This window comes from Oryzias latipes, chromosome 14 (assembly GCF_002234675.1).
Source record: "Oryzias latipes chromosome 14, ASM223467v1".
Taxonomy (NCBI): domain Eukaryota; kingdom Metazoa; phylum Chordata; class Actinopteri; order Beloniformes; family Adrianichthyidae; genus Oryzias; species Oryzias latipes.
The window spans coordinates 24,618,827-24,642,830 of NC_019872.2; the positions used below are offsets into that span (position 1 = coordinate 24,618,827).

At 36.8% G+C, this 24,004-nt stretch overlaps 1 protein-coding gene across 3 annotated transcripts; it reads right to left on the reverse strand.

Moving 5' to 3' along the window:
* Nucleotides 1-943: 943 nt before the first annotated feature.
* On the reverse strand, nucleotides 944-23,832 carry LOC111948665. 3 transcript variants are annotated; one of them, XM_023962711.1, is made up of 14 exons: nucleotides 22,445-23,784; nucleotides 19,225-19,333; nucleotides 18,985-19,122; nucleotides 15,069-15,173; nucleotides 13,509-13,551; nucleotides 13,234-13,277; nucleotides 13,117-13,150; nucleotides 11,008-11,039; nucleotides 10,682-10,717; nucleotides 10,562-10,589; nucleotides 9,363-9,403; nucleotides 9,230-9,289; nucleotides 9,090-9,131; nucleotides 944-1,221 (listed from the first exon to the last, which is right to left on the reverse strand). In XM_023962711.1, exons 4-14 carry the CDS (start codon nucleotides 15,169-15,171, stop codon nucleotides 1,187-1,189), a joined length of 498 nt encoding a protein of 165 aa, XP_023818479.1. In that variant the 5' UTR covers nucleotides 15,172-15,173; nucleotides 18,985-19,122; nucleotides 19,225-19,333; nucleotides 22,445-23,784; the 3' UTR covers nucleotides 944-1,186. The 3 variants fall into 3 exon arrangements, with proteins under 3 accessions (XP_023818479.1, XP_023818480.1, XP_023818478.1); XM_023962712.1 differs by lacking the exons at nucleotides 13,117-13,150; nucleotides 13,234-13,277 and having other exon boundaries at nucleotides 22,445-23,832; XM_023962710.1 differs by lacking the exons at nucleotides 9,090-9,131; nucleotides 9,230-9,289; nucleotides 9,363-9,403; ... (8 more) ...; nucleotides 19,225-19,333; nucleotides 22,445-23,784 and adding an exon at nucleotides 7,689-9,082.
* Nucleotides 23,833-24,004: the final 172 nt, after the last annotated feature.

Genomic DNA, 24,004 nt, shown 5'->3' on the forward strand with positions numbered 1-24,004 from the left:
TGAAGCAACAGCACAGTGAGAAGGTTTCTGGTTTGAATCCTGGCACGGTCCTTTGTGAGCGAGGTTCTATCTGCACGCACGTCTTCCCTTCCAAAGCCCACAAACAATTGTTCCTTTGGTGTGAATGTGTCTCTGCATGATGTCCCACAATGCACCGGTGAACCCAGCCTCCGCCCTGCCATGGCTGCGACGGACAAAGCGACTCCTGTAACCTGATTCAAACATCGATAAACAGGATTGATGGACCAATAAGTTAAAAATTTTAAGGTTAGAAATCCTAAAGACGCTCCTGTCTAGTCTTATTGTGAAAGTAATTGCCCCCTTTTAATCTGTTCTTTGTATAATTTAAAATAATGGCGGTTTTTCTGTCAAACATTTGAATTCAATCAGAATCCCAGATTTAGGTCCAGATTGTAACAGAAACAAACATTAAAGCAATGATAAAGTATTTCCCCTTTATTTTTTTGTATTTTGTTTTATGAAATAACAGTTTTCTGTCTAACATTTTATTTTAAGTCAAATAACAGAATTTCACTCATATTAAGGTCCAGATTCAGACAACCAATACTTACTGTAAAGTAATTGCCCTCCTAAACTTAATAACGTTTGCATCATTGGGGCCAAAAATTGCCATCAGGCACTTCTGGTAACTGGCATTGAGTTTTTCCACATTGACAAAAAAAATTCTGATCCATTAGGCAAGGCTTATAGCTGGAAAACAACACCTGACCATGATGCTGCCACCACCAGCTTTGATACTCTATTTTTAAAACACTGTTAGAACAGACCTTAGATGAAAATGTACACCTTCCAGAATATCCATCAATTGTCTTATTAGTCCACAGAAAATGACTGAAATCTTTGAGTAAAAAGATGTTTGTCAAACGTGAGACGGGTCCCAACAGCTGATGAAGACAGTATGGACTGTAAACAACATATCACAGTAACGGTGTGTTTGACACATTTAATACTTTGATCTGTCACAGAAATAAAACACTTCTTTTGATTAGTCATTAAAAGAAGTATGTCACACAAAACCCAACCGAGCACTAGAAGACTTTGGAGTCTTCATCAAACGTTTTCTGCTGCAGCCCGCCCACTAAATCCCCTGGTCCTCATTTCTCCACTAGATGGCAGGTGGATTTCACAGCAGGAGGAACGTGGAGAGATCTTGACATCCCAGACTTCATTCTCCATTTTCATTCACATAATCCAACTCCTCTGTTGGTAAATAAAAAAACAACAAACATGGTTTAAAAGCACGTCATCAAAGTGAACTTCAGAAAAAAATCAACCTTTTTATTTTAACTAATACATTTATAATACATCTGTGGCTAGGATTAGGATTTTTGTTTAAGGGAAAACAAAAGTAAATCCAACAGATAATTATATAGTTTTCATCAATTAGCTGATGTTACCATAGATGTCTGCGTCTTTGTTTTGTACATTAACCAATTTTACTGAAACCCATTTCTGCTTTACAAATTTCAGGTGTGAACAAAATATCAGATTTTTTTTCATCAATTGGATTTTTTTCCCTTAAATCTGGAAAATAACATTTTCCAGATTTGAGAAAGTCTTTTGGAGAAATATTCTTCACAAATAAAAAATGAAATATAATCCAAATCCTGTTGACTGTTTTGTTACATTTGATGGAATCAATCTGGACGAATGAGAATCAACACAGACATAAATAATACATTTAATATTACATTTTTGTCTTTGTAACTACTTCCCCACTTTTATGTTGTAAGACGATTATCAACAATTACATAAATATTAAAAACCCAAGCAAAAATGTAAACAAAACACACATATATATGCATAAGTGCCTTTCTACATGTCAAATTTTCAATGTGTGTTACAGTTTTGTCACCATTTTGTTTTTAGTGTTTCAATCAGACGCCTGGATCTGTCAAGAAATGTCACCATGCAGACCCCCAAAATTTGTTATTTATGACCAACATCCTGGTGTTTCTCTGAAGAGGTGAACAAAAATCCACCAATCACAGGACGAGAAGACACCAGCCCATCCCAGCACTCTCCTCTACCTCCCTATCTTTGTTTATCAGAGATGTCTATGTTCTGGGAACATTAAATGGTAAAAGTTGACAAAAAAAATCTTTTTTTTCTGACACTTCTGTAGTATTCATGTCACCTGTTTAAACTGCTTATTTGTATAAAAAACACCTGGTCATACCCTCAAACAGTCGGACTGCAACCTCTCCACCTTGACCAAAACCTAAGAGCTGTCGAAGGACACCAGAGACAAGACTACACACCTGAACAAGACTGGAATGAACCAATCAAATATAATAAAGCAGCCTGGAGAGAAAATATAAACTGTTGGAGCAATTATTAGAAAATACAAGACCTCTAATAAATCCATAAGTCATGGATTTAAATCCTGCATTGATCTAAAGGTCCCCCTACTTAAAGCAGCACATGGCCGGTTCTGTCTAAAGCTCCTCAGAGACCATCCAGAGGATCCAGAGAAAGATTGGGAGAATGCCATTCGGTCAGATGAAACCAAAATGGAACGCTTTGGAATGAACGCCACTTGCCATGTTTGGAGGGGGAAGAATGCTGAGTTACATCCCAAAAACAAGGGTGGAAGCATCATGGTTTGGGGCTGCTGTTCCTTAAATGGAACATGATGGCTTATTTGTGTTAATGAAAGGATGGATGCATCTGTGTTTGGGCAGATTTTGGGCAGAAACCTCCTTCTATTAGTGAGAAGATTGAGGATGAAACATGTCTGAAAGACAATGATCCCATACACTTGAAGGAGCGGTCACATAAACAAAAAATATGTCAAGATCTGGAGTTATCTAGCCAGCTTCTGGACCTCGAGCCAATAAAGTATCTGGAGAGGAAGCTGAAAGTTCGTGTTTTCCAGCAACAGCCCTAAAATATCGCAGCTCTTGAGAAGATCTGCATGGGAGAATGGACCGAAATAGCAGTTGCAGTGTGTGAAAACCTGCAGGAAATATTTGAGTCATTACCAACCAGGGTTACATTACAACGTATTAGGGGGAATTTTTAACTCTTTTATTTTTAGATTTTCTCAAATCAAAATACAACAATCACAATTCCCACCCAAAATAAAAAAAAAAACCCTCCCAAAAACTAACAAAACAAGGGGAAAAATAAAATATCACTGAGTTTTCTGTAAAAATATACGATTGTCCAGAAAAAAAAAAAAAAAAAAAAAAAAAAAAAAAAAAAAAAAAAAAAAAAAAAGAGTGCTCGTCAGCTATAAAATTGCCTTCCTTATTCAAATTTTTTCACATGGTCCAAGAAAGGTTTCCAGGATTTGAAAAAGTTCTGTGTTGAACCCTTTATAGCATATCGAAGGTGTTCCAATTTAAGACAGGAGTGTATGTCCTCCACCCATTGCTTGTGTGAAGGGGGTCTTGAGTTTTTCCAGGATATAAGGATGCGACGTCGAGCCAAAAGCGTAGAGTATGCCAGAGCTGAAGCTTGTATTGTAGTAACCTTGCAGTTTTGAGGAGTGACTCCAAATAGTGCTGTAAGTGGGTTCGGGAGGATCTTTATATTCCATGCTTTTGCTAGGGAGTCGAAAATCACCCCCCAGAAGGCCTGGAGGCTCTTGCACCCCCAGAACATGTGTGTGAGGGTTCCCGTTTCACACCTGCATCTTGGACACGTGTCGTCTGTCCCTGGGAAGATCCGTGCCAGTTTACTGTTTGATATGTGAAGCCTATGTACAACTTTAAATTGTATCAAACCATGTCTTATACAGATTGAGGATTTGTGGATAAACTTAGTTATCTGCTGCCACTGTGTTCCAGTTATCTCCAATCCCAATTCCTTTTGCCATTGTTTTTTCATAATCTCTAAAGAGGGCGCTGCAGCCGTGTTAAACATATGATATAAGTAAGAAATTACCCCTTTTTTTGAGGGATCTAGAGTCAGACATTCATCTATCCAGCTACCTGGAGGAGTCTGAAGAGACGGGGAAAAGTGTTTTTTAACAAAACTACGCACTTGTAGGTATCTAAAGAAGTCAGACGAGGGCAAGTTAAATTTTTCCTGTAGTTGTTCAAAGGACAAAAAATGTCCCTCGTTAAAAAGTTTTTTCAGAGTGTCAATCCCTTTATTTGCCCAGACCTGAAATGTGGAATCAATGAAGGAGGGAGGGAAAAGTACATTTGTAACTATCGGAGCTGAAAGTAAACCTTGTTTGTGTTTAAAGTGAATTCTGAATTGTTGCCATATCTTAAGTGATCCTAAAATAACAGGATTATTGGGGATTAGTTTTTTGTCCAGGGGTAGTGGTGAGGAAACAACAGAGGCCAGAGAGCCTGATATGTATGAGTCCTGTTCCATAATTGCCCAGAGTGGGATGTTCTCATTCTTCTTTGACATACCCCAGAAGATAAGTTTGTAAAGATTAGCTGCCCAATAAAAATACATGTAGTTAGGCATAGCTAGACCGCCCTCCTCCCTTCGTCTCTCCAAAAACTCCTTTCTGATACGTGGTATTTTTTTATTCCAGATGAATATTGATGTTAATCTATCCAGTTCTTTAAAGAAGGATTTAGGGATAAATATTGGTATGGTTTGGAAAAGGAACAAAAATTTTGGCAATATAATCATTTTCACAGAATTTATTCTTCCCGGTAGAGATAGAGGGAGGGATGACCATCTCTCCATATCTCGTTTAGCCTGATTGAGAGTAGCTTTCAGATTGTGTTTGAAAAGATCTTTATATTCTCTGGTCACTGTCACACCCAGATATATGATCTTCTCTGTGGCAACTGTGAGCGGAAAAGAGTTGTGTGGCATAAGCGCCGCTTTTTCATTAATGGGAAAGATCAGGCTCTTTGACATATTTATCAGATACCCCGATACTTTCCCGAATTCTCTGATATAATTCAATGCTTTGGGGATGGACTTGTGAGGGTCCGAAAGGAACAGGAGAAGGTCATCGGCATATAGTGATAGGGTGTGGGTTTGGCCCGCTCTCTTAATGCCCAACACATCTGGCGCACTCCTGAGGGCTCTTGCCAAGGGTTCTATTGCAATATTAAAGAGTAAGGGGGACAGAGGGCACCCCTGTCTCGTTCCTCTGGAGAGGACGAAGTACTCTGATAAGATCTTATTTGTCCAGATGGCTGCCTCCGGTTGTTTATAAAGGGTATCAACCCATGAGCAGAAAACCTGTCCAAATCCAAAACTTCGGAGAGTCTTGAGCAGGAATTTATGCTCTACTCTATCGAATGCTTTCTGTGCATCTAATGTTATAATTACCTCTGGGTCAACATTAGCGTTTGACTGATAGATTATATTAAAAACCCGGCGGAGATTGCTATACAGTTGCCTTCCTTTCATAAAACCGGTTTGGTCTGGGTGGATGATTTTGTCTAGAACCCCTTCTAACCTGTCTGCGAGTATTCTGGTAAGAATTTTATAGTCACAGCATAATAAGCTCACTGGTCGATATGATTCACAGAGTAGCGGGTCTTTATCCTTTTTCAGCAATACAGAAATGGTAGCCTGCCTCATTGTGGGTGGTAATACTTCCGCACCCAGAGCGTATTTATAGAGACTGCATAGGTAGGGGAGGAGTTTAGGGGAGAAAGCTCTGTAAAATTCGACTGGGAAGCCATCCGGGCCTGGTGATTTTCCCGATTTCATTTTTCGCATTGCGTTTTCAACCTCTATTATTTGTATGTCCTTTTCTAAACAGGTCTTGTCGGCTTCTGTCAAAACTGGCAATTTTATTTTTTCAAGGTAGTTTTCTATCGTTACAGTGTCGCATTGGTCGGAGGAATATAGTTTTTTATAGAAGTTCAAAAACTGCTTATTGATGTTTTTCTGATCAGTGATTATATCTCCTTTATCATTCCTAAGCGATGTAATATGGTTGGCAGCTGCCTTTTGTTTCAGCTGATGACTAAGCATTTTACTCGCTTTTTCGCCATGTTCATAATGCTGTAGCTGTGATCGAAAGTGCATTTCTATGGCTTTGTCATTCATGATTAGATCGTATTCTGTTTGAAGCAGTGTTCTTTCTTTCCAAAGTTCCTGGGATGGTGAGGTTGTTTGGCATTGATCGATAATTTTAAGGCGATTGCTGATTTCAGAAGCACGTTTAAGCTTTTGTTTCTTGTCATGCGCACTATAAGAAATAATTTGTCCCCTAATATATGCCTTGAATGTTTCCCAAAGCGTGCCATGACTGATGTCAGGGGTGCTATTTGTTTCAAAAAACATATCAATGTGTTTATTAATAAATTCCATAAATTTTTGGTCTGTTAATAGCCTTGTGTTGAACCTCCAATTTCTCTGTGGTGGAGAATAGCCAGAAACATTAATTTCCATTATTACAGGACTGTGATCAGATATAACCATTACTTCATAGTCTATGGCTCTCACCAGTGACAGGAGTCTACTGTCAACCAGGAAAAAATCAATCCTTGAAAAGGATTTGTGGGGTGGTGAGAAGAATGAGAAACATTTAGCCGTTGGGTTTTTAGCTCTCCAAGGGTCAACCATGCCATAGTTTTGCATAAATGTATTGATACACTGAGATGATTTGTTTGCATTTGTGTTAGTATTATGACGAGTAGAAGCACGGTCAAGCACTGGGTGGAGAACACAATTAAAGTCTCCCCCCAATATTACATTGTGTGTGTCTAGATTAGGAAGGAGGGTGAAAATATTCCTAAAGAACTGCTCATCGTCCCAGTTTGGGGCATATATATTTGCCATTGTGACCGGGAGGTTAAACAAGTTTCCCTGAATGATAATATAGCGTCCGTTTTTGTCTCTGATTGTCGAGACCTCTTCGAAATGTACATCTCTATGTAGCAATATGGCGACCCCCCTTGCTCTGATATTAAGATTAGAATGGTAAACCTGTGTATATCCTGATCTTCTTAGTCTATTGTGATCCTTATTTAATAGGTGTGTTTCTTGTAAGTATACTATTTGACTCTTTAGTTTGTTGAGATGTGAAAACACCTTGTTACATTTTATTGGACGGTTGAGGCCTCTCACATTCCAGCTAACCCATTTTAAATCAGCACTCATGTCGTCATGTTAAACCCTGTCTTCTTATAGCACACTCCTTTATCGTGAATCCCATAAAACATCAGTGATAGCGTTCTTAAACACAAACAAAAGAGAAAAATAAGACCCCGAATACAAAACACAGGCATTAGCTGTGTGAAAATGGCCCAAAGAACAGTTAAATAACAGAACCCCACTACATAGTAAACAAAGACTGACATATTTGTGTTTAAATTTGCAACAAAAAACAAACAAACAAAAAAAAAGTAGAATAGGAATATTCCAACGATCCGGTGATTAACCCCCTATAACCCAAGAACAAAGGCTTACCACCAACACCTGGTCCAGACCGGGACCCTCCTTCTTTCAAAGTTCACCCAATGCTCAGTATGATGGTGAGCAGGGAGGAGAGAAAAAAAAAGAGAAAAAAAAAAAAAAAAAAAAAAAAAAAAAAGTGTGTTGTCAGCATCTTTAAATGGGACAGTTGCATGTCATTTCTGCTGCTTTAACTTGGTGGTTACAAATTTTTTAGCCTCTAAAGGGCATTTGAAGCGGAATTCCTCTCCTTCGGGGGTGGTGATCCTGAGTGTGGCTGGGAAAAGAAGTCCGTAGCGGACCCGGTGGAGCCCCCGCAAGAGTGATCTCACCTCCCCAAAAGCTGCTCGTTGTTTGCTGACAGTCTGGGTGTAATCCGGAAGAATCGTGATTCTGTCGCCGTTTTTCGTGGTGATGGTTTTCAGCTCCGCCGCTTTCTTTAGAATGCTCTCCTTTTCTCTGAAGTAATGGCATTTAATCACAAAGGCGCGCGGTGGTGCGTTCCCGTCACTCGGCTTGCTGCGGAGGCTGCGATGGGCGCGATCCAGGAGCGGGACTGAGGTTAGCTTCAGTGACTCGGCCAAAAGCTCCTCTACAAACTGCGTCGTGAGACTGCCATCTTCCCGTCCCTCTTTTACTCCCATGATGCGCAGATTGCATCGGCGTGATCTGGTCTCCAGGTCCTCGCAGCGGTCTCTCAGGAATGCTAGCTCTTTCTTCATTTCTCCCATGTCAGCCTGCATCGCGTGGATGGAGTCGGAGTGGGCAGCCGCCGCAGTTTCCAGGTCTGTAACCCGACCAGTCGTGTCTTGAATTTTGCATTCCATTTTCTCCAATGAGCCCTGAAGCTCCACAAGCTGGTCCGAGTGTGTCTTTGCTGTGTTCGCCATTGTGGTCATTAATTCTTCTCTCAAGGCGCTAATGGCGTCCAGCACTTCCCGCTGGTTGCTAGCATTAGCTTCCTGGGAATCAGCTTGGCGACTTTGATTTTTAGGCATTTTTCTTACCGAATGTAGCTGTCCTTAGATTTACTGTTGTGAAAGCAAATATTTTTTATGCGAAATAAAGTGCTGGGATGTTTGCTTTCATGCAAAAAAGGAGGGTGCCGTCAGAGCTCAGCTTAGATACGTCCGTTCATGGCTCTGCACATACCGGAAGTCCATTAGGGGGAATTTTTGTTATTGACCTGATACTCATGCTCTGCTCCATTATTCAAAAATATTCTTTAAAAATCAAACAATTTAATTTCCTGGATTATTCTTTATTTACATTCTGTCTCTCACAGTGGAAGTGTATCTGTCAACATTATAGACCTGTCAATGGTGACTAACAAAATCCTCTTTTTTGCCACTTACTTGTGCATAAATCCATTTCTTTATATTTTTGTAATGCAGTGTTATAGGCTATGAACACTGGTTTGACACTTATTCTTAATAAAAACCAAAATACCTATATCTCAAGTATATTTTAGAAATTTTTATTCTATTAAAATTAGTTTGTCCAAAAACCTTTATGTAAAAGCATAAGTAGAACATCATAAATATAGCACATAATAACCACTACGTTCAGTCTAACTGTACTGGCGGATACATTTGCGGTTTAAATAAACCATTAACACTTTCTTTTTACGGTTTGGTTCTCCTATTTAGGACAAATACAGAAACTTTCAACTGAATTTGCCTCACAGTGACTTGTTTCTGTTTAAACAGTTGGGTGCATTTAGTGAAACTTACCAACCACGTTGTTAAGGAAGCTAGAGTTCTCATAGTCTTCATCTGTTTGGGGATAAAACAGTTTAAAGGATGTTTGCTTTTCTTCCAAAAAATCAACAACAAAAAAACGATTTTTTTATTGAATGCCAACTTTTACACACCTTCTCCAACCTGCTCCGAGGTGAAAATATTCTCATAATTGTCTTGATTTAGATCAGAATCTGAAAAAACAGCAGGAAGGTGGTGAATTTTCACAGATCAACCTGTGATTAATGCATATAAAGAAATACTGACCGTTTGTCGTGTTTTCATACACAGATATTCCTATTGGTGCCCTGGAAGAGAAAGTAAATCCCACATTTATCTGTGAAGGATGGACGCTCTTGATAAAGCGTTTCTTGCTTTTTATATTATTTTATTTAATGATAAAGATACTCATTTTTTGTTAAAATGTAAGTCTAAAAACATTAGTCTATTTGGTAATTGTTTTACACCACTGAAGATAATCTTAAATGGCAGGAAAGTTTTTTTTTTGTTCAAAATAGGAGGCGTTGGGCAAAGAGAGCAAGGATCGAACCAATTTTTGAAGCAGTTTTAAATGTTATGTTTTGATGTCAACTTCTGTGAAAATAAAGTTACTTTTTTTCTCAAAAACACAAAACATAAAGAAAAGCAAAAGAAGCATTTAAATAAATGATGGAGAGCAAGTGTTCAGCTCTCATCTGACCAACAACTCCTGAGTTTCAGCAGGCCTGACGATGAAGGAAGGTCATCAGACTGCATTCATGTGTTCGGGACTGTTGTCAAAGTTGAGACAAAACCCAAAAGCTTTCATTATACTTTCCTGATTCAGATTATAAATGAGGAAGTGAGAGCAAAACTTCTTAGAAATGCAACTTGGTTTGGTGAGCTAAGTAGGGGGGGTTGGTCCCACCCACAACTCAGAGGTGGATTTCTAATGAACAACTGCCACTTTGCAGAAATTATGTTCTAGAAAACGACACAGGTTTGTATGATTTTGGTTAAAAAAAGCCTCATCATAATTAAAAGACCACCAGGAAGGCATTTACAACAGACCAACAGAGGATTGGAGTGCGTATTTAAAGTAGAATACACTAAATATCCACAAATGACATCACAACCATCCCAGAACTAGCATAATGCTGCATTTAAAGTAATGCTTAATTACATTCCAACCTAATATTTGACAGGAATCTGTACTAAAAAAAAATGGCACCAAAGATTTCAGTCTCTTTGGCTTCATTTATCAACCTTCAAGCTTTCCAAAGAGCTTTTTCTTTGCATGAGCAAAACTTGCCCATACTATAAATCCGACTCCACCGTGCTTTCCTAAAGGGTTGGAGTTACGCTAACTGTAATGAAGTCTTTTTGTGGTTCTTCAAACAAAAAAACTGCAGGGCTGAGCTGAATCTTTGCTACTATTATTATTATATAAATGGAGAAGTTTTGACGCTTTAAATGACATCACTTACACATAATCTGGACTTGACTTGAAAGGAACTGCAATGACAAAAAGCAGGTAAAATTATTTATTTATTTTTAAATAGAATAAAAGCCGAAATAACATTGAATTGTTCTCCAAGTTTACTCACAATCTGTGATATTTTGATAGTCAGATTGTTCGGGAGCTAAAAAAAATAAAAAAGGTTTCAGACATAAAGAGCAGAGCCTTTAAAGGAACAAAGATGGTCTGCTCCAGGCATCCCCAGACCTGTCTCTAATGAGTTATTCCCCTTGTTGTTTTGCAGCTAACCCCCACTTCAGTAATTGCTTAATAGCTGAGTTGAGTGAGCCCAGTTTCTGGTTGACTGAATACACCTGATCCAGATGATCAGCAATTATTGAAGCAGGGTTGGCGGCAAAACAAGCTGGGCATTGCCTCATGAGGAACTGTCACTGATCTGCACACTGAGTTTACCTTCAGGAAATGCAGCCTCCTCAGGAACTTCTCTGAAAAAACAATGACAGTTTTTTTATTTGGATACACATGTGGGTTCCCTCCTGAACACAAATCAACTTCTAGTGCTGTAAAATAGTTTGTTTTCTATTGTGTTACGCATGTTTCACCTTAAATTTTTAGATCATGACACATATTTAAAATTAAGTTGTTCAATTAGTTCGGGGGAAAAATGTAGAAAAAGTATTTGCCCCCACTAGCCTTTGTCTAGCACCGTTACAAAAAACTCCAATACAGTATTTTAATTTATAGACTATTATGGAAAAATGAATCGGTTAGTTCAAAAAGGGTCCAAGTCCAAGAGGTTTGTTTTTCCAGGAAATGATTTTAATTGCAAAGCTTAAAGGGAGGCTACACCAGATGATTGATACTTTACCCAGATTTAGCACCAGTTCATAGCTTACAAATGCTATGAAGCACCTCACTTCTATCATTTCAGAGGACTAGCAAACTAAAGTCTCTGGACTTGGGCCCTTCTTGAATTAAACAGGGCCCTGCGATATTGGATAAGTAGTGCTGCCAAACCCAGTGCTAAACCCATGCAACAGAGGCCCAAGTCCAGGAATTTTGCACTTAATGCGTTTTAACCCTTGTGCTATCCTAGGCACTTTAACGTTGGGAGTTGGGTCATCTAGACCCACTAGACAGTGCTCTGAACCTTTTTTTTTTAATGATTTGTGATCTTCACTGGTGTCCATGGATTACATGAAATCTTTCCACCTTTATCCACCTTTGTCATGGTAGGGAGAACACGTCAATGTAAGGGTGGGGTCATCTAAGATAGCACAAGGGTTAAATGTCAAGCATAGTCAATACATTACAACGGACTTGGGACTTTTTTGCACATACGGTAATCAGAAAGTTTTTCCCTTGAAGACCATTTAACATATAATATCTCTATTTTGAAGAATTGTGGACTTGGGCCCCTTTTGAACTAACCGATTCAAATGCTTTTAGAATGATCGTTGACATTCTTCAGGATTTTCTGGCAGAGCACATAATTCCTGGTTTCCATCATCCAGATAAGGAAACTGTAAAAGCAGACCCCCTGACTATGAGACTTCCACCACCGTGTTGGGCTATGGCAGGAAAATTCTGCTTTTGTCTCATCAGTCTACTAAAACCTTTGGAGGTAAACAAAATCTTTATCTCAAAGTTGAGACGAGTCTTTGTATTCTTTCCCTTTTCCTTGTACTCTCAGTCAAGTGAGGCTTTCCATGTCCTTCTGCTTCTTTTATGAAGCTGTCCTCACTGTTCTCACTATGGTGATCTGGAGTCTCAAAGTCTTCAGAATATCATACTTAATTGTTCCAGCTTGATGAATAACAGGAGCTTTGTTTCTAATTTGGTGTTTAACTATTTTAGACAGTAGCATGATGCTTCTTTCAAAGATTTTTAAGTTTATTTCCTTGTGTTAGATGAATTTAACTGGTCTAGGCTGGACCACATTTGTGAGCATTCAATGAAAATGAAACTACAACCTGCTATTTTCTAACCTAAATGAACTAAAAACAATTTTTCTTTACTCTGTCATTCATGTTTAATAAAAACTGTGTTGATGGGAAACTGCCAAGTGTGACAAATTTGTAAAACAAAAATACATTCTCACAGCATTGTTAAATATAGTTCTGTAAGTTTATTTGACCCAGCGTCCATTTTTTTTTAGAGAAAATCTAAGACTTGCAAACAGTTTTGCCACCCTGTGTTAAATATTTATGAAGCAAAAAAACGGTTTACGAAATCAAATCAAACTAAAATAAATATCAATCTATGACTTCAGAGATTACATCTTCACAGTTACATTGTGGTCGAAGGATGTGGTCTCAGATTATTTAACAACACTAAAGGACGACATTCAGAGGCTGCAGTAAAAATTGAAAAAGCAAACTCTTTTTAAGACTTAAAAAGCATAAAGCAACAACTTCAGAAGATTAAGAATTGTTGTACTACTTATAAAGAAATCATATAAAATAAAATGTTTCAGCTCCTAAATAGTTAAAGGTCCATCTTAACCACGCAATGCAATAACAGCTTTTACTTCCTCTTTAAATGTGAACTATTTATACATACTCTGTGGTTGGAGAAATCTGATAGGCTCTGTTGACTGAAAAATACAAGAATAAAAGAAAAATGTTAACGTTAAGATACTTAAAACGGAAAAATATTTTTTAATTTAAATAATTTAACCTGTTTTTGATCGAACCACCGCAAATTTACTTCCCCCACGCTGACTGTCGACAAACAATGCAGTTAAAAATTAACATTTTTCCCAAATTTAACTAGCGCCAAACAAATAATTTAAGTATTTAAATTAGTTTTTCATTCTGTAATAAATAAAATGGATGTGATAGAATAAATGAAGTAATAAGGAAATGTTAGTCATTTCAAATATTACAGAAAAAGCATAAAGAAACAACTGCTGACGCTTCTGTCTGCAAAATTAAACAAATGTCAACACTCACAATGTTTGTGGGTTGTATACTTGAGAATCTTCATGAATGGTTACTGCAACAAAGAAAAACAAAAGATAATAAAATGCTAATTTAGAAATAAAATAAAAAACATTTCAATTCCCACAGGGACACAAGTGAACTGTTTTTTTTTTTTGTTCTTTGCCAACATCAACCTGAGGAATTTTATTTCATTAACCCCTTAATTCAGTTACTCAGATACAAACAAGAAAAATAAAGCAGACTGGTGAGCTGGAAACAATAGGAGCACAAAAAACCCAGTAAACTTTGTGTATAAATACAACTTTTCCTATTACATACTTAATATAAATAAGATCATTTAATCTAAACTGTTCCTCTCAGTGATTTTTGCAGCGGTGAATTTTAAAATTTGAATCATAATTTTAGATCACTTCTTCTTTCTGCTCTTGAAAATATTTATACATTCAGTTAAATTGTTATTTTTTCTTTTGATATATCCTTTTCACGTTTTATCTTGAAAATCTTTTTTGTGAGTGAAGAAACCTAGAAAGCTGCCCCCTCCATGACTTGAAGGCGTAAAGCAGTGGGCCGTCGAACCCACGCTCTCACGGTTGTCTGAAGAACATCTACCAGATGTTTGGGCGAGGAGAGTTCAGGTTTTTGTTGTTATTTTAGGTAAGAGAACCCAAGAGAAAGTTGTGCGAGGGGATGTAGAAGGAGCACAGATCTAAATGTTTTATGTTCTTTTTTTCAGTGTGATATCATCCAGGCACACAAAAACACAACTGGAGTGCTGCTCGAGGATTTTAGCTTCTACTTTGAACTCCTTGCGAATTTGTGACACAAGGTTTAGCAGGCATTTTTAATTTACCTTAACATAACTTTTCACAAGTAAACACTTGAGATAAAATGGGCTAAATTTCTGCAGCTGTTGTTGGAATACAACACACAAAAAGACCCAAATAATTCAAACGGTTGAAATTTTCCATCTGATGTAACTAAACTTGAGTTTTTATGTGCATGGACGCTGCCTGCATTTGTTAGTTGTGCTTTCGATAAAATTCACACAGTAAAACATGGTGGCGGGGGTTTAGTGCTATGGGAATGTTTTGCTATTTCAAGCACAGTAAATCAGGTGAATAAAACAGTTGAAAGATAATAATTGTAATAGTACATAATGAAATGAAAATTGTGTTTTTGGCAGTCTAAACATGTCCATGTGGCATTTTTCTGATGATTAAGGGCATAATTTGGTTCCAATTAAAAATGGACCACTATTCATTTTGGCTTTTGGACATTTTTATAAAAACTTTAAAAGTGTTGTTGAGTTTAATTTTTAAAAGAAATGACCTCAAACATGATGAAAAATTGGGATTTCTGCATTCCTTCTTGTATCCTTTAGTTTTATCAAAAGCACAATATCAGTTTTTTCTTATTTGACGTCAGTAGAGGAGAAATAATGCAAAAGGTGTGGAGCAGCTTGCTTGACACAAAGAGAAAAGATGAAGCCCACATGAGATTGACCCATTTACGTTGGCCACCTCCACCACAGAACTCTCAGATGAGCTTACAGTCCATCCTCTTACTTACGAGATTTCCTCTTGCAGCGGAGGCACAGAAGCGACAGCAGACTCAGAGAAACAACTGACACGACAGTCAGGACTGCAGTCAGCAAACTGGATGCTTCCGTCATGCCTAAAAAAACACACACAGACCAGAAAAATGAGCCCCAAAAATCAAAAAAGCAGATCATTTTTTAATAGCATACTGCTCATTGGGTACTTGCTCGGAAGGTCTCTTCTGCCTCTTAACAAAGAACAAGGCTTACAGGATGTGGTTGGCCAAAGCAAAACTGAAACTTATAATATTTCGTGACCTGCATGCGAGTAATTCTTCCTTGTATTGCACAGCCTGAAACAAGAACATTTCTGCTCATGACCGTCCATGAAAGCCGATATATGTCCAATCTAACGTCCAAAATGCAAGCTATGCAGCAAAAAAGAAACAACATAAAAATGTATTTCACAAGTAACAACGCCCTTTATTTGGCAACACTTGTTCAGTGCTGGTTTATTTAGAAGACCCATGATTCACTGTGAACAAAATGCAAAAATACCAATAGAATTACGAGAAAAACTGTTATTTAAAAGTTTAAAACTGATATAACATTGAATTTACTTTGCTTATTATACGTGCTACTAACTAGATCCATTTCTTTTACAGAGGAAAATATTTATATTGCTGATTTGCTGGAAACTTTTGCAACCCTTTACTAAAAAGCAGAAGTTAGGAAAGCTAAGAGAACCATGAAAAAAATCCTTAAAGAGGCAGAATAATGTTTAACTGGACAGGTAATACTAAATGTGTTGTGTAAAGGTGTACATGAACATGAACAAAATAAACTGATAGAGTCTACAAGAAACGTTTTCTTTTTAGACAAAGTGTAACAAAGCAGAAACTAAGCAGACAAATTTCTGCTCCAAGAAGATAAATACCAAAAGATAACTGCCAGAATTGCTTATTGAGCAGCTATAAATATCCAAATTATTATTTAAAAAAGCTAAACTCAAGACCAAATGTTAAACTAGACAAATAGATATATTGGTTAAGTCAATACAAATTTTGACGTTATCAAACATTCTTCAAAGCTATTTGATTAAATTCTTCCCGTCAAAGTCTGGGAATCTTCAAATTACTTTAAGAAATACTCTGTAGCTTCTGGCTAAATACAAAATTCATGGGTAAAGAGGGCTATGTTAGATAAAAAGGGAGCTGTGGCCACATCAGTAGCTTTTCATCACCAAGTATGAATGAGAAGTGAATGAATAATGGACACATTGTAAGAACTTTGAGAGTCTGGAAAAGCGCAGATAAATCCAATCCATTATTATTATTATAAAAATGATTTAAAAAAAAAGGGTAATTTAAAGCTAAATGCTACATTAGGAGTAAAGTAATAAATAGTAAATTTGCTTAATCAAACAGAGAGAAGCATAAAATATCCTAATATTGCTAAACATGAAGAAGGTTCTGGACTCCGTGTTAGTACTCTCGCCTCACAGTGAGGAGGTTTGAATCCCAGCTGAGTCCTGTCTGTGTGAAGTTTGCATGTTCTCCTCGTGCGTGTGTCCAGCTTCCTCCCACTGTCCAGAAAACATGCTTCAAATGTTAGTAAGTGACTCAAATTGGCTCTTTCGGTGAGTATGTGAGACTGTTTGTCTGCGTGTGGCCCCGTGTACGGCTGGTGAATTGCCCAGGGGTAGCCCATCTTCACCCCCACAGTAGCTGAGATAGGCTCCAGCAACCCCTGTGACCATGCAAAGGAGTAAATGGAAGTAGAAGATGGATGGATGAGGTTCAGTCAGAAAGCTAAATTAACATCAAAATAAAGCGAAGGATTCATATGAAATGCATTCATTAAAAATGCTAAATAATTTCACTCAGGGACTTTAGGTAACATTTTATTTTAGTAATTAAAACTTGAATGCTAGATTATTTGTTTTATTCGAAGTATCTAAAGCATTTTTTTAAGTCCTAAAAAACCTGATCTAAATTGATAGACTGTTGTTTGATTTCCAGTGTTTGATTTCTTCCCAAACATTACTCTTAAAGTCAATGTTTTTGGCATTTTTACTAAATTTTTTAATTCTTTTACATGAAAGTAATAGTTCAAAAAGTTTAAAAAAAAGTATTTTATTGGTTTAGATACATTTCGCTCAAGACATTGACGTGCCATGCAGCGGACTTCTAGTAAAGTAGAATGAATATACAGAATAAAAAAACAATAAAGGTTGGGCATATTTTGAGATAAACAAATGAATATTTAAAACAAAATAACACACTGTAGTGCATCAGAATTCATTCTTTCCACCATAACATGATGTTTATCACGTGTAGAGCTACAGCTGGAAAGTTACTCTTCCCCGTGGGCAGAAGATTTTCCATCAGCCATTCTGAGGCACATCTGACATCATTCTTCTTGTTTGTTGTGTTTGTGTGGCAGCGGAAAAACACGACTCGGTGAAGATGTACGTCCACTCGTGTGGCCCCCGAACCCCACTCTGTGTGTAGCTGTGATCTAGACACTTATGAGGTGCGGGACCAAAATCCGGCAATGTTTAAAATTGATGAGTAACAACAGAAAATATAGCAAACTTATAATAATCATTTATTAAGTTTGCTTTGATACCAAATGTAAACCAGGATTGATAATTTCCAAACCCATGCGAGAGCATTTCATTGCCTTTATTTAAAAACAAAAACAAACTAACACGTCTTAAAATAGATCCATATCAATTTGAACCCTATTTTATTTTGAATGTATTAAATGAATGTATTAAACGCTTTTACACACATGGTTTTTTTTAATCCTTTGAGTTTTTTTTAAGGAATTGTTCCTGGTGCAATCAAATTTCAGTTTGCTTTCTTCCATTTTTCACGTCATCTGTATATTAGCAGTCCAAATGCTGATTTGTTTTTGTTTTTTAATATGTACTCAGCTGATCTAAATTAGTCCAGAACGCAGCTGTGAAACACAGTTCATTTTATTTCAAAAACAGAATTTATCTAGAATTTCTTCATATTAAACCTCAATCTCAGGATAATTTTATGTTTTTTTTTTTGTTTTTTTTACTTTATAAATCCTAAAGTAGTTGATTATTTAAAACATTTTGTTGTTTTCGTGGCGTGTTCTTGTTCCTTTTTCCGCAGAGAATGTTTTAAAAACACAAATAATTAAAATATTTCTCCATACAAATGAATAAGATGACTATTTACACATGCTAATCTTTTGGACCTTGCAGATTTTTACAAAACTGATTTTTTTATGCTATGCCATCGTCTTGTTGTCGTGATATAACCGTGTCCAAACTTTTTGAAGTCATTCGAAACATTCCTCTGTTTGAGTTTTACTTCTAGATACATGAAATTCCCAGGATTCTGCTTTTACTTTGGCTTTTTTTAGCATTTTATTTTCTTTTGTATTTTTATTTTGCTGCCATGTATTTGATTTTGCTATTTTCTCTTTTGTTTTAAGCTCCTGTTTATGAAACTTTCATATATTCTTGGAAAAAAACCTGCAATCAATGAGTACATTAATTGATGTAAATGTTGATGTGTGTTTTTTACCAAAAGTTAAAATGAATAACAAATGTGGAATCAGCTACGTTTGACCTCAGTTTATAAAAAAAAATCCAGTATTGCATTGCTGAAGGACATTTTTAAGCATGATCCTGCAAGTACAGCACAGCTATAGAATCTATCTGCGTTCTACTACAGTCGTTGTGGTGTTCTGGTTGTACTTTAAGCCAGTTTTAGCAAAAAGCCTTTATTCCTTGATGTGTTACATGTAAGAAAATAAAACGAAATAAAAGGAAATTATTTAACAGATATTCTTATCCAACCAATAAGAGTTTGTAATAAAGTGAAAAAGAACTTTAGTAATTACATGGTTATGTCTGTGGAGTCAAAGCAAAGATGTGAGCTGAATGAGAGCAAATGCACTTACCTGCTCTGTGTTTTGATGAGTCTCTGATGGTCAAATTTGCATGTGACTTTCTTTTTATCGCTTGACTGCCAGAAGAATTTTTACAGCATTCAGCAACTCGCCGCAGGACTCATGACCCAAATCAGCTCAAGCCCCTTGCTGATGTAAAAATACAAAGAAATACAAGATCATCAGGCAACTGCTACATTCCAAACTCAAAGGAAAGCGGGAGAGAACAATAGTTTCCATGTGATTTGTTACCGTTTGTGGTCCAGCAGACTTCATTCTTTCAACGCGGCAGCAGTTCAGCTGCGAGCTCTGCTTCCTCTTTCAGTGTCTTCCCACATCCGTCTTGTTCTTGTCAGAAACCCTGGTGGGGTTTGAAGTGGACACAAAATGTCACCTCTCTGCTGCTGTTTGTTCACGGCACGTTTTAAAGGCAGTGTCACTGAATAAAGCAGGCAAACTGTCGGTTCCATGTGTTATGTTGAGGTTTTCCTATCTGTGCGCTCTACCATGACAAGCTGAAGGGCATTTATTAGTAATCAGATCAAACTTTATTCATAAAGTACTTGTCATAAGTTGGTAACACAACATTCTTTGGAGAATAAAAAATGTATTTCAGACTTAAAAATCAGAACAAGGACGTTCACTGACATGCTGATGATCTGTGTCATCATACGTACAACAACAAGTTTATTTTTTCTTGTAGTCCAATCATAGTAGATCAAAACGATAAAAACAACAGGAGCTGTTAAGCTTTCTGTCCTGCTTCATCTTTTCAATGACATGCACCTTTGCACAGCTTTTCCTTTTTTTTTTAGTTTAAATTTTTCTTTTATCTGCAACTCACAAAAGACTCTGAACCCACCAGCATCACGAGCGCCTGAAGAATCTGTTGTGTTGGAATGTTGTGGACAGGAAGGACAAGTAACAGATCCATGAAATCTACCACCCCAATATTATTTTCCAAAGATCACTGCCCACATTATTGCCATTGAACCGGATCACTGAACACACCTGATCCAGGTAATAAGCAGCAAACAGGATGTGAATGTTTGAAAAACAAGCAAACTTTTCCACCTTCGTATAGTATTTAACTACATTTGGTTTTGTTTCTATGTTTCACTTTGTTTTTTACAGAATAACTAGGATTATTTAGTTTGACACAACTTTACCCTTTATGTGCGTCGCACATTATTCATTTCTTTTAACTCAATTCCTCGTTTTTCATGATTTCAGAGAGTTTTAGGTTGCTGTCCCTCACAACCCTCAATGTAACACCAAAAAGACGTGACAGAAACATGAGTGCGTTTGCCAAACTAGTTTGCAAGAAAATTACAGTTTAAGTAATAAACAAAATGTGCTCATCAGCAAAACCATTTTCCAGCTACAACCATACATTAATAGCACCCGTTTAATATGGCTGTGTGTCATCAGCAAAGCCTCTGCATATAGGACATACAGTTTTAGCAGTGAAACTACCTCAAAACTTATTCATTAACTTATTCATTACTTTTTCACATTAGAAAGTGAAAAAGATTTTAAAAGATATAATTCCAGCAATAAAACATAACTCCAACTCATTAGAAGCAAAAGTTAATCAAGAACGCTGATTTATCTGTAAATTCATCATCATTAACGGATCTAGTTAATTCTTTCATTTGATTTCATTGTTCGTTTTAAGCAATTTTAAAAAATTCAAGGAAAAAATACATAGATGCATCAAATCTGTTTGAGATGGTCCATCCATCCATTTTCTACCGTTTTGTCCCTTTCAGGTCACGGGGCCTATCCCGGCCACTTGTGGGCGGAGGCAGGGGACGCCCTGGACTGTTCGCCAGTGTGTCGCAGGGCTGGTTTGAGATGGTAATTTATAAAAATAAATAGAAGAAAATGATGCTATCTTCTGGACATTATAATTGCAACCAATTGAATCGATTAGTTCAAAAGGGGCCCAAGTCCAAGAGGTTTGTTTTTCCAGGAAATTATTTTAATTGCATAGCTTAAAGGGAAGCTACACCAAATGATTAATACTTTACCCAGATTTAGCAGCAGTTCATAGCTTACAAATGCTATAATATGAAGCACCTCACTTTTATCATTTCAGTCTCTGGACTTGGGCCCTTCTTGAATTAAACAGGGGCGCTGCCATATTGGATAACTAGTGCTGCCATCTATGGGATGAAGCAAAACCCATGCAAGAGAGGCCCAAGTCCAGGAATTTTGCACTTAATGCATTTTAAATGTCAAGCATAAAAGCTTTTCCCTTGAAGACCTTAGAACATAGAATATCTCTATTTTGAAGAATTGTGGACTTGGGCCTTTTGAAGTAACCGATTCAATTATTAGGACATTTTTTCCAACGTCCAAAACGTTTACAGGTTAAATTACCTCACGGACTTAGACGGTAAGACTAAGTGGAATTTATGCACAACGGTGAGGCTGAACTCTATTTACGTCCCATATTATGACATTTTTATCAATGTTTTGATTAAACTGTTCCAGAGTAAAAGGGAACCGCAGATAGTGGTTCAAACTTGAAGTTTGTTAAAACTCATGTCGTTCTTTTTTGTCATTTAATATTTCCCATTAGAGGAAACAAATATCTAGAAAAATGTAGCACATAAATGCTAACACACACAAACACATTTAAACTAAGCAGAAAGAGGGTCTGAGGCCAGGATTGCCCGGCTTATTCTATTTAGTTTAGCAATCAGCTTTTGTATTTTATGACTGATTTTAAGGTTTTTGTACAATTACTAGTGTGAAGCCCATTGAGGCAACTGTGTTGGGATATTTGGCTGCATTAATAAAATGAAATAAAATAGTGCTACAGCCAGTGTTTATCTTTTAAGGACATTCTTTTATTGCCATTCACATTTGCATCTGTGCGTTGCTGGTTGTTTTGTGGGGGCACGTTCTTAGCAGGCAGAGGGAACATATAACTGTCTGAACAGTTGCACAGCGATGTGTTTTAATTGACTCATTTCTGTTTTTGTACGACTAACCAGGAACTGAAGGACTTTTGTTCTGATTGGACTTTAGAAAACACACTCTGGTTACCGGACCGTCAAACCAAAATTTATATTTTGAAGAAAAATCCATCATTTAGATAAGGATGTTTTTTCCCTGTTAAGTCAAGCAAGAATTTCTTATTTCTAAATTATTCCATAAGAAAAAATATTTTTAAAAAAAACGGGGGTGTCTTTTTTTTAATATGTTATTGTTATCAAAATAGGAAAGAAAGTGTTTGCCTTTAAGTGCATTAAAATCTTGAAAGCAAAGACGCTCAATAACGTGACTGCATTGTAGCTGGAATTGTTTTGTGAAGCTTTCTCTTGACATTTAATGCCTGTTGCAATTAAACTGTTCACTTTTACCTATTTTGGACTACAGAGAGGTTCTCTAAGTGTGAGAACTTGAACTTTACCGTTAGTGAAGAATAGCAGTGATGTTAAAAAAGGGGGTCAAACCAAACCTGGAGATGCAGATCACAGCACAGGCAGAGGAGGACGGTTGGTTGAAGAATTGCTGTAACTTTTGATGCTTTGATCTTCTGTGATGGTGGAGTTCTGTGGAGGGTAAAAAAAAACAGGACAAATGTAAGAAGAGGTCAAAACAAGCAAGATTAAAGGGAGATATTTAAAGGTGAAAAATGACCAGAGAGCCTATGCTGTAGAGACTGAAAGTAAGTGTTCTATTTGAGATGTGCAAGGTAAAAAAAAGAAATGGTATGAACACAAAAAAAGTCATAACTAATGACATTAATTTTCACAGAAAACTGCCTGCAACATGAAGCCGTTATATGGTTTTGGTTAAAACGAGGAAGGTTATTTTTGAGGTGGAAAGTGTGATTATGACAAAAGTCTCATAACAAAAATGTCCTAATCTGGCTGTTGGGGAAAAAACAGCATTTTAAGACTACAAATGGAAAAAAATGAAGGAAACTTACCTTTACAAGATGATTGATTATCAAAAAGGCTAACAGGCTTAAGAAGGTTTCTATCTTAGCTAAAATTGCAGCTAAAATTGCTCCCATCAATTCAGTGCTGTCAGCACATCACCTGAATCCTGCTGCTCATTTTTCATTTGTGCCAGCAGCAAAAACACAGAAGCTGCAGCTGCATGGAGAGAGATGAGTGTCTTACCAATTGAGTCAGCAGCATTTAGGTAAATACATGCACATTTGCATGTTAACAGTTATCGTTGCAATCTGTTCTTCCTCTGCAAACAGCACTCTGGATTTTTATTCAGTCGTGTTAAGTCATTGAATAAAAATGATTGAGGCGACATAAGCAGTCGAAAAATGATTCATGCAAAAACTGTTGTGATTTCATTTAATGCAAAGCTTTCTTAGGAAGCCAAAAATCTATCTGATGTTCTAAAAGGATTTTTGCCCAAATACTTCCAACCCTGCAGCTTCATTTTTACAGCACCTTTAAATACAATGTATAATAAACAGGAAAAAAGTCTGCAACTGAAGTGCACAAAAAATTTTTTATATATATATTTTTTTTAAACAAAAATGTCTATAAGTTTTAAGACTGGCAAAAATGACTCCGCCTTTTACTGTATGTGTTTGAATTTTCTTGTGAGGTTTCCTGTTTGCAGTTTGCATGTTCTCCTCAGGCCTGCACGGATTATGGATCCAACCAAGCTCGACATTTTTTTATAGCAGGATTTGAGTTTGACTGTATGAATGTCTGTCCCTCCGTGGTATTTGTGTTCATGTCTACGCTCTGCTCTTTCTTCCAAATGCAGTAGATACAAGATGTGTAAACCCTGCAGTTTTAAACAAGACATAGCAAATGTTGTTAACTAATAACAATAAAAGAAATAAAAATGTATTTTACTGTATATTATTAAAGTTTAAAGTTAGAGGTATTAAATCTTTTCCATAATTTATACATTTTTGCATGTCGTTCACGTCTTTATTTAAAAGTTTGTTTAATGCAAATTTATATTTTTGGAATTCAAGCACAAGAAGGGAGACAAAACAAATTGGAAACAGGGCAGTAAAATAACCCAGTATGATTTA

Bases quoted from the DNA above. Each gene is read 5' to 3' on its own strand.
- LOC111948665 (XM_023962710.1), bottom strand. From the start codon at position 8,354: ATGCCTAAAAATCAAAGTCGCCAAGCTGATTCCCAGGAAGCTAATGCT.